This window comes from Hippocampus zosterae, chromosome 2, assembly GCF_025434085.1.
Source record: "Hippocampus zosterae strain Florida chromosome 2, ASM2543408v3, whole genome shotgun sequence".
NCBI lineage: Eukaryota > Metazoa > Chordata > Actinopteri > Syngnathiformes > Syngnathidae > Hippocampus > Hippocampus zosterae.
Window position 1 is genome coordinate 4,832,049 of NC_067452.1, and position 11,175 is coordinate 4,843,223.

The 11,175-nt window shown below is 43.6% G+C and overlaps 1 protein-coding gene across 3 annotated transcripts in view; it reads right to left on the minus strand.

Annotated features, from left to right (window-relative positions):
• LOC127596422 (peripheral plasma membrane protein CASK-like) overlaps positions 1-9,146 on the minus strand; it is a 47,194-nt gene extending 38,048 nt beyond the window's left edge. For 2 of the 3 annotated variants that reach the window (XM_052058957.1, XM_052058955.1), the window contains exons 1-2: positions 8,240-9,146; positions 1,818-1,930 (exon numbers count right to left, since the gene is read on the minus strand). In XM_052058957.1, the coding sequence (XP_051914917.1) occupies positions 1,818-1,930; positions 8,240-8,298 (172 nt within the window). In that variant the 5' untranslated portion in view covers positions 8,299-9,146. The remainder of the gene's footprint in view (positions 1-1,817; positions 1,931-8,239) is intronic. The other variant, XM_052058958.1, reaches the window with a different exon arrangement.
• Positions 9,147-11,175: the final 2,029 nt, after the last annotated feature.

Consider the following 11,175-nt stretch of genomic DNA (forward strand, 5'->3'; position numbering starts at 1 on the left):
CGCTAAAATGATTAGAAGAAGTCTCCAGTTCAACTCAGAACAGAATGAGAATTGAAAAATGCTCTCACGGATGCCTACACCAAAAGATCGGTGATTGGCTCATTTTGCTGTCAATAAAAAAGAGATGCAGTGAAAATCCTCTAACGAAACCTACATGGGTGAAAATACCCCACAATGTGAAAAAATCTTCATGCATTAACACCATTCCCATTCTCCTGACCCCCATACAACGAAAAAAAAACCTGTTGCGTCATACAAAATAATTTCCTCTGTTCTAGCCTCACGAAAAGATTCACTACAACGAAGTCTAATCTAACAGTGACCTCTACTGCTTCGTTCGGAAGCGGCAACAGCAACCACCACACTGGTTTACACAGCTCAGAGTTTCCTGAACGCAACATACTCATAGCTGCTCTGCCATTGGCTTACCGAGCATCATCCTGGCCTCCGATTGGCCAAGAGGGACCTCACAGTCTATGTGTGTAGATACTGTAGCTAGATCCGTGGAAGATAGAGTGGAATGCATCCGATTAGCTGCTCAAAGTAAATTGCTTATGGCTCGCCGGACATTTAAATAAACAAACGTTTCCTCGAATGCTTTACTTGTTATCATGCTAATAACCTTACGCTAACTAGAGCACTAATTAGAGAGAAGGCGAGTTCCATCGCGCTAACTATGGCCATCGAGGACTACGAAGCGCCCAGTGGCTGGCTTAAAAGTTCATTGCATGACATCAGCTGAGCAACGCCGTCTTGGGTGGCGATTGAGGGTAGGTCGAGTTAGTGTAAAGAAAAGCCACCGGGTCCAGGAAGTATCTGTTATTGTTAGATTCAGACGCAGCATGGCTGTTGCATTGCTAAAATGGCTACAAAACGGACCTTTGGATGTCAGGCAGCTAAGACAAGAAGCGCTCTGACGCTGGAAGAGAGGGTAATAGTGATCAAAATGAAAAGACGGAGGAAGCAAAATAAAAGACATTATCTAAGAAATTGATGTAAGTGAACGTGAATGCTGATCGTAAATTTCGCAATTTCTTTCCCTTTTTTTCTTTCTACACTGACAATGTGAAGTGTCAAATAAGATACGATAAGATAAGAAAACCTTTATTAGTCTCGCAATGGAGAAATTCCAGATTCACAGCAGCAAAGTTATGAAAGGAAGAAGTAGAACAACAAAAAAAAATAAGTGTGTGCTCATACTTGTGCACTATTGGAATAAAATAAAGAGTACACATACGATTGTGTGTGTGTGTGTACACATACGTTTGTGTTTGTGTGTGTTTACATCGGAGATCAAATTTGCTACAGTGAAAACCCCCCTGTTGTGAAAAATTTCTACATGCAAACATGATTTCGTTGTAGAGGAGTTTCACTGTACAGCCTCAGACAGATCATCCAATCATCATGCAGAAAAGCTCAGCGTCCGGGCGGGCCGATACACGCCCACTGTCCATAGACTCCCAGAGACGCTGAGCGTCCGACGGGCAGGACAAAAACAGCATTTATCCAATGACTCGTTTCCTTTCGATGCATTGGGACAACCTACCCTGAGCTCTCTCGACGCCCAGCGTCCGTGCTGTAGACGCTCAGCGTCCACACAGTTTAAAGCACAGTGAAGCTGTCGCGTCGTAACCAGTAATAAGAAGCTGTTAGGAACAAAAGTTGAGCACGTTGTAGCGCATATTTAGTCAATGATATGTACACACAATTGTATGTGCACACATATATTTGATCACTTATTTTTTTGACATTTTAGGGGAAGCTGAGCTTCCCTTGCAGTCTTAGCGCAATCGCCTCTGGTCTGCACCGTTTCTCACCTTCAGTGCTGAGGCCGGGGCTGGAGGTGAAGCTGGCCACATCGACGATCTTCACAGCAAACTGCTGGCCCGTGTCCCTGTTAATGCAGCGGCGTACCACACTGAAAGGTCCCCTACAATAGACACAAATTTAATCAGAAACCTACGCATGTGTGTGCACATAGTTAGCACTCAGGGGCTCGTAATTATATCACAACATCCATGTGGAAGGTTTGGCATATGGAAGTTTTGCCATACTGTTGCCAAAGGAATTACAGAGCAGTTGTAAGCCACACAGGTGTGAATACTGAAATAAAAGCATTATTATAGGGACATGGGCAAAAGTGACCACACCAATGGTCGCAGAGGTGGCAGGTATTGTTAATGTGCTCCCTAACATAGTTGTGTAGGCATATGGTGTATGGACATGCAGGCTATTTATAGAGCGGTGAAAGACTAGTGAAAAGAGAATGTGGTGAGCTTGAAAGTTGCCCCTGACCGTCATTTCTTTCTGAACCAAGTAAGCACCGCATGAGGTATGTGCAAAGTTTGGTAAGGAAAACACTCTTCTCACTCGGTTCCCTGCTGATGATATGACAACCACAATGACCTTTGCCCAATTGGGCGAAACCGCTACAGCAGCTGAACATCCCTTCGCAAGGAAATCTCAAAATTCCAGCTATTAGCAATTGAGCATTTCATTGAAGGATGCCAATAGACGTCATTACTACTATTGAGCAATTTGCGCCAGGTGACAATGCCTGCTTTCATGTTTAAGTCCCATTTGTAATAATGATTAAACAATGGGGAATGCATTGAAAATCAATTTACAAATGGGGCACACTACACACAACAGGTGGGAGAGGTACCATTTCAATGGATAGCATAAAAATGATACTTAACTCTATCAATTGAATCAACTGTGTCTGAGGGAGTGGAGGTGCCGCATGTCACGCTGACATCACCACAGCTGTGGGATCATGCAAAACGCCCACATGCTCCTCACATCCAGACAGCAGCAACCATCAAAACACTTGCCAGAATTTAAATCATTACAGAGGCCTCCTTTATATTCTTTCAATAGACGTCTGGATGACAGACATTTTTGTTGCAAAAGGATGTGCTGGACATGAGGGCACTTTTCGTTGAGCTCCTCGGTTGCTTTACTAGCCTAAACAGACATAACACGTGCAGCTGCAGACTCAACACGAAGAGCAAAAAAAAAACATGCGCAGAAAATTACATTTCAGGTGCAGTTTTATGTTCTCTCACTGTGCCTAATGTAAGTCCATTTATTAGTGTGGTCGAAACAGCAGGGCCAAGTACAAACCCAATTGCAAAAAAGTTGTAATGTTCTGTTCAGCATCAATAGAAACAGAATACCGGTACACTCATTTGCAAATCACGTTCAACCTATATTTAATTGAATACGCTACAAAGACAAGATGTATACTCAACTGTATTTATATCGTGTAGAAACTGATCAACTTAATTTTTATTTTAGCAAATAATCATTAACTTATAATGTTATGTCTGCAACCGGTTCCAAAAGAGATGGGACAGGTGGCAAATATAATTTTGGACTGCTCATTAAAAACCTGTTTGGTACATCCCACAAGTGAATAAGCTAACAGGTGGGTTCTATGAGTGGGTATAAAAGGAGCTTCCCCAAATTGCTAAATCATTCGCAAGAAAAGATGGAGTGACAATCACCTCTTTGTGAAGAGCTGTGTTGGAAAATACTCAGTTCACCGTTTAATGACAGTCTTACTCAACGTACAATTGCATGGAATTGAGAGATGTCATCATTTACGGTCCATAATATCATCAAAAAGTTCAGAGAATCTGAAGAAATCATTGCTTGTTAGCGGCAAGGCTGAAAACCAACACTGAATGCCGGTGACCTTCGATCCCTCAGGTGACACTGCAACAAAAACAGTCAATGTGGGAAGGATATCACCCCGTGGGCTTAGGTACACTGCAGAATACCAGTGTCACTCTAGTTCTCCCATAAATTCGTAAATTCAACTTGAAATTCTACTATGCAAAGCAATAGCATTTTTCAACAACACCCAGAAACGCCGCCGGCTTCTCTGAGCCCGAGCTCATCCAAGACGGACTGATGCAAAGTGTAAAAGTGTTCCGCCTCATTTCAAATTGTTTTCAGAAATTGTGGACACCTTGTCCTCCCGGCTGAAGTAAAAATAAAGAATCATCCGGGTTGTTATGGATGCAAAGTTCAAAAGCCAGCATCTGTGATGGTATGGGGCATATCTAACTTACACATCTGTGAAGGCACCATTAATGCTAAAAGATACATACAGGTTTTGGAGAAACATATGTTGCCATCCAAGCAATCTTTTTCATGGATGCTCCTGCTTATTTCAGCAGGACAATGCCAAACCATATTCTGCATGTGTTACAATACAATACATGCTGATTTATATAAAACCAGTGCATACTTCATACTAAAAGGCTACTCGACTGGCCTGCCTGCAGTCCAAACCTGCTTCCCATTGAAAATGTGGGGCACATGATAAAGTGTGAAATACAAAAAGGAGACTCCGGACTGTTGAACGGCTGAAGCTGTATATAGGGCAAGAATGGGAAAGAATTCCACTAACAACACTTCTACAGTCACTGTCCCCTGTTCCCAAACGGTTATTGAATCCTGTTTGAAGAAAAGGTGATTTAAAACAGGGGTAAACATGTCCCTGTCCCATCTTTTTTGGAATCTGTTGCAGCCGTAAAATTTTAAGTTAATGATTATTTGCTAAAAACAATAAGCTTTATCAGTTTGAACATAATATTTCTTGTCTCTGTAGTGTAATCAACTAAGTATAGGTTGAACATGATTTGTAAATCATTCTGTTTCTAATTATGTTTAGCACAATGTCGCAATTTCATTGGAATTTGGTATCTAAATAAATGCTTCTGCTCAAGGTGTGAATGAATGCAATGGTGTTCATCAAACACACACACACACACACACACACACACACACTCCGTTTTTTTAAATGGTCGTAGTGTAGATAATAGTTTTGGTTGAGTGTCACCCCTGAGCAGTCGTTTGTGATGGGCAGCTTGTAAGTGAAATAGGCGAAGGGACCAAACTTCTTTCTAACAACCAATCCCAAGGATGTTGGTCCACAGTGAGACACTAAACTACAACCCACAAGTCATTGGTCTGGAGCAGTGGTTCTTAACCTTTTTAGAGGTACCGAACCCAACCAGTTAATATGCACATTCACCGAACCCTTCATGAGTGAAAAATAAATATAAATATTTTTTAGAAATTCAAGATACCGTATTTTCACGACTATAAGGCGCCATTAAAAGTCTTAAATTTTCTCCAAAATGGACAGGACGCCTTATGGTGCGGAGCGTGCTTTATATGCGCCGAGTTCCAAAATCTGACTGACAGCCGACACGCTGTTTATATAGAGAAAAGGCGGAAGTGACTGTGGCCGCATGCGGGAAAGAAGTCGGCCAATCAGGGAAGGGTGGGCGTGTATATATACGTATATGGAGAGGGAGAGAGAGGACAGGCAAGCTAGTCAGCCAATGGTGAAGTGTGGGCGTGTAAGTGGACGCCTCAAGCCAGTACCAACACTTGTATAGAGTGTGGCAATGTGCATTGTTGCAAAACAACTCCGGTTTTGGTTTCTAAGAACCCCTGAAAATAAATTCGACAAAAAGACACGCCTACGAAGCTCAGTTCAAACTTAAAGCCACCGGTTATGCTTTTGGCATGCGTGCCCATCTCACAGCAGCGGTGAAAAAAACAAGTCAAGCAAATGAACTCTGAGCTTGCCGTTATTCCCGGAGGGTTGACTAAAGAACTCCAACCGCTGGACATTGGCATCAACCGGGCATTCAAAGTAAAGTTGCAAACGGCATGGGAACAATGGATGATCGGTGGCAAACACAACTTTACAAAGAGTGAGAGGCAGCACTTGGCGAGTTACGCCACAATACGCAACAACGAGAGCGAACGCTGCGTTTTTGATGGATTACGGTACTTGCACAATTGTTCAATTCTTTCTACACACACACGCGCTGCCACCATGTTTCGCTCTGTTCTCTACTTTCAAATGTGGGAAAGCTTCACACGAGAGAAATGTTGACTTTGCTGTTGCTACTCCTTCTTTCCGCTCGGCAATGCGTAGCAACTCACACTAGCATGTGATGCATTTAATGACAACTGAGATGTGCAGTCCTCTGCTTCTGATACAGAGGATGAGGACTTTGATGGATTTCTGGGTGATGATTGATCGATAAACGTGAGAACATTGTACGATGGCTAAATAAAATACACCCGAACTCAGTTCTGCTTTCGTTGCCTTTTTAAAAACGTGTTTTTATCTTATCTGTATGTCTTGGCATGCTACCGTATGCTGCAAGCTAACGTGTTAGAGTGCGCGCATGCATGCCGTATGTTTAAGCTGGCGTATGTTTTACCACTGTAAAACTGCGGCCATTAGTACGATGCGTCCTGTGTATGTGTAAAATACAGAAATGTCACCCATTAATGAGACTGCGGCCATTAGTACGATGCGTCGAATAGTCGTGAAAATACGGTATATATATATATATATATATATTTTTTTTTTAAACCCACGTTTATTAAAAACAGAAAAAGTTAATAAAATTTCATGGGATAAGTATACCGTTTTTTAAATTGAATGACATGCTATGACGACAGTCACACGTTGACTACTCAGAGAACGAAATTTCCCATAGCACTGATTGGACAAGCAATGTCATGTGATCATCTGCAACCAGTGATGGCCAAGCGGGCATGTCATAACTAATTAACGTGTTACGGCATATGTGTCCTTCCCTCCATGGCAGAGGCTCAGTCGAACCCGAGACCGACTCACCAAACCCCTGGGGTTCGATCAAACCCAGGTTAAGAACCACTGGTTAGGAGGACGTTTGACTGTATCACATGCTTCTGCAACACAACAATGTCTGTCTTCTAACATGAGAAGCAAAGAACAATCTCCCATGGCTTAACTCAAAGATCTGTTTGTCATCTTTCGCCACAGTTTGATCTATTCAGAAGACCACCTTGGAGCTGACTGGTTCAACTGGTAAGTGTGGAAGTAAGGTAAATGCAATGAGATGGGATGCACCGACATGAAACAGGAAGCATGGGTGTGAAATGTGCAATGCTAGTGTGAGCACTAAAGAGAATTGAAACTACAAATCAAAACAATAGGTCTAGTACCCAAAAGAAATGAAATTAACAGGTCTTTTTTGTGTCAGTGAGGAGGGATGAAATGGGGAAAGTAACTGTGAAACAGGAGTTCATTCATTCAATCATTCATCTTCCGAGCCGCTTGATCCTCACTAGGGTCGCAGGGGGTGCTGGAGCCTATCCCAGCTGTCTTCGGGCAGTAGGTGGGGGACACCCTGAATCGGTTGCCAGCCAATCGCAGGGCACACAGAAACGAACAACCATTCGCACTCACACTCAAACCTCAGGACAATTTAGAGTGTTCAATCAGCCTGCCACGCATGTTTTTGGAACGTGGCAGGAAACCAGAGCACCCAGAGAAAACCCACGCAGGCCCGGGGAGAACATGCAAACTCCACACAGAGAGGCCGGAGCTGGAATCGAACCCGGTACCTCTGCACTGTGAAGCCGACGTGCTAACCACTGGACTACCGGGCCGCCCTTACAGCAACGTTTTCAGAAATATATCACAGCCCACTCTTTTCTTTCCTCAAATAATTTCATTAATTAGTTAGCCTGTGGAATTTCAAGGTCATTTTCCAGGACCTTCCTTGAATTCATGACCACAGCAGCAACCAGATCTCTCAAGGCAAGCCGCATGTTAGAGTGCCTCGATCGTGTGTACAAATGAAATGATGTACTAAAGTGAGCGGTACTTCAAACGGCCCGGGGTCCTCTTTCCCAAAAATAAAAACAAGGTCTAAACACCTTCCAACACATAGGAACAAATAATTGTAGGTGGGTTGACACTTGGTTTGTGATGTTTTCACAGGCCATTTGTCACCTGAGTTTATGAGAAATACATTGACGTTTTTTTGTAACGTCCCCTTAGAAAACTAACCTCTGCTGAATGGGCAGGTAGTATAAATGCAAACTAAGCATTGTAATCTTATGTCATTGAGCCCCAAATTTCCAGTCACATGACTATTTTCGCGCGCCCGCGCCCACGCCCACGTACACGCACACACACACACACACACACACACACACACGCACGCACTATAGCAGTTCATATTTGCAAAGGCATGCAGTGATGCCACTGTCGTATTGGGAAAAAGAGATAAGAGTACAGAATCAAGCAAGTTGCAAGACTTTGTGCCAACACCAATTTTGAAATTCAACGTTGCGGCGGAACAAATGCCATGCAAAATAGCTGTTTGGGAAAAACAAGGCGATGAACATGTGCCGTGTGCGTACTCACTTGCCAATCACCTCACATAACTCGTAGACATCTTCAAAAAGCACGTCGTCGTCCGCCATGGTCCAAAGGCAAACGCGGGGAGCTCCACAAATAGACGCTTCACAATAGTTTAAGATCTGCACGCTTAATTAACGGAGGTGTTTCTATGACAGCTCAAAGGCAGTGGAGAACGTATGACCCAAATGGGATGAAGATAAAAGCGTCCAAGTTCGCCCGCCCCACCTTCTCTGGTACTGTCCTGGTATCCCGGTGAGTGGGCTAGCCAGCTAGCGGGCTAGCTCAACAGGAACCACAGACCAGACCGCAAGGGTTGGAGATTTTCCTCCTTTGCAGGGAAACAGTTGCATGACTCGAATCCGCATTATTGCATCGAATTGTAGTGGGAAGTGTTTGACTCCATCATCAAAAAACAACCAGACTTCCAGTTCGGACCACGGTGCTGAGCTCCACCGCACGCTAACGTAGCTGTCCAAAATGCTTAGCTTTCTAGGTTAATGGGCTAGCTGACGATGCAATCGCCGGTGGACTCCTGTCTTGATTGCACTGTGTACGCCCAGTATCTCAGACGGTTTACCCTACCCAAAGTATCATTTGGGAAATTCCGCTCCCCCAACCTAAGCAGAAAATCTCCACTTTTGGGTCGATCACAACGCCGATGGAGACGCCGTATGTGCTTCTTAACCCCCAAATTGCCTCCAACACATCAAACGTTACGTCCACCGTTAGTCGGATGCTGGCAGTCGCTCCGAGTTCCACAAATGTGTGGCCCAAGAACCTGGTGAGCCAAAATGGCCCCGCGCGCACGACCCACACTTAATGCTCTGCTGACTTTAGAGCCAAGATGGCGTTCACAGGGCGTCTGATTTCCAGGCAACGGTTCCAGCCATCCAGTGCGATTTTTTTCTGCGCATGTGCTTGCATTCCTGCAGCTCCTTGTCTTACGTCACCTTTTACCACGTCGCTGCTTCTCCATCCATCCATCCATTACTCGAACTGCTTTATCCTGTGTGATAAAATCCAGTGTTTGGCATGATTTGTTAGCATAATTTTAGTCACGCTGATGGTTGTATTATCTTGACAGCGATTCACTGATGCCCATGGTTTCAAAAGGAGGTTCCACAGAAAATACGTTTGTTTTGTCGTGTCTTGTGCGGTGATACTCGTGCCCCCCTCCGCAATTTCAGTGGCTTTGCATCAGTCCCTCTCCTCGCGTCCACTGTTGATGTTGTCATCGAAGTAGTACTATCCAGTACATACATAGCCCGAGATCCAATTCAAATCATGCAATTGAGCAAATAAAATTGAAACCATGGACAACATAATATCTGTATTGTTATTGACTAATTGGATTCTAAATGTCAAGTAAAAGAAACAAATATCGAAATTGGAGAAGCGACCAGGCTGTGTCCGTGGGCGGGGGCGTTATTTTCGTACTTCGTCGGTCATTCCTGATTGGTGAATATAAATCCCCAAGATTTACGATGAAAACATTTGCTCATAGATTGTTCTCTTCCTTCTAACACCAATACAAAATAATGTACATAAAATACGGGGGTTATTTTTAGCCGTTTTTTTCATCACTCACTCACACACACACACACACGCGCGCGCGCACACAAACACACACACACCGTTATTACTGGTTAGATTAAATTAATGTATCCCTAATTGTAAAAATATTTGAATGGAAACTATTGCTTTTATTCATTTTAATGTAATTTAGCTTTCCCAGAGTCGCTGGGACACTCGCCTGAATTGGGAGCGGGCAGCGTGGCGTCGGTTCCCGCTCCGACCATGTGGATGTGGTTGCTTGTCTCTATATGTGCCCCGCGACTGACTGTCGACCAGCTCATGGTGTAATATGCCTTCCGCCGGAAGACAGATGGGATAGGTTCCAGCAACTCCTCGTCACCGTGTTTAGGATAAGCGGTGTTGAAAATGGATGGATGGATGGATGGATGGATGGATGGATGAACTTCCACAAATACTGTATTGTATTCCACCTGTGTGCCGCCCTACTCCCCTTTCCTGAAACCTATAAAAGAGTTCTTCTCATCGAGGAGATGGGAGGCTTATGACTGACAACAATACATCCCAGTGGAGGCCTTCCAAGGATGAAGTCGCCTTTGCAGGGCGTTTTCCCCATGGTGCCTGGCAAGAGAGAATATAGCCTGCGATGTGAACCGATGCAGCTCAGGGACATGGTGCTGCACAGTGATTGTGGTGTGAATAAAGTAAATAAAAATAAACTTCACACCCTGAACATCTTTTCAAGAATACTGTTGTGTGAGATAGATTCTGTTTTTGCATTACAAAAAGTTGTGTTACAGTAGTGTATATGCAGTAATTTCTATAGATTTGTACTCAATATGAAACTCGTAAATTTAAATGCCTAATCCTCTACAGAGATCTAATAAGATCCTTTACTGTAAAGTTTTTTAAAATATGCATTGGCAGTTATAAAACAAAGAACCATATCACAAATTGAGCATTGTGTTTTCAATTGTTTTGGTGTAGTGTGTAATGATGTGTTTAGTGGTTATATTTTTGAATGCTTTGAGCTTGCTCTTTTGGTGTGAAAGTTTGAGTTTTGAAGTGAGAAGCTGGCAGTTATAATAACACGCAGAATAAGTTGAATCTGTGACTACAAGAGCAACATTTTGAACTGGCTGCCTGGATGATGAGACTGTCATGGCAGCTTCCAGTGCTTATGTAGGAATGAGAATCTCAGAAAGAAATCCATCTATCCATCTACAGTATTATCCAAACCGCCTATCCAGAACAGGATCACGCCGGGGGGAGGGGGGGGGGGGGGTGCTGGAGCCTATCCCAGTTGACTTTCGGTGGAACGTGGACTACACCCCGAACTGGTCGCCAGACAGTCTTAAGATAAGAAAAGATCAGAAAACCTTTATTTGTCTCACAATGGAGATATT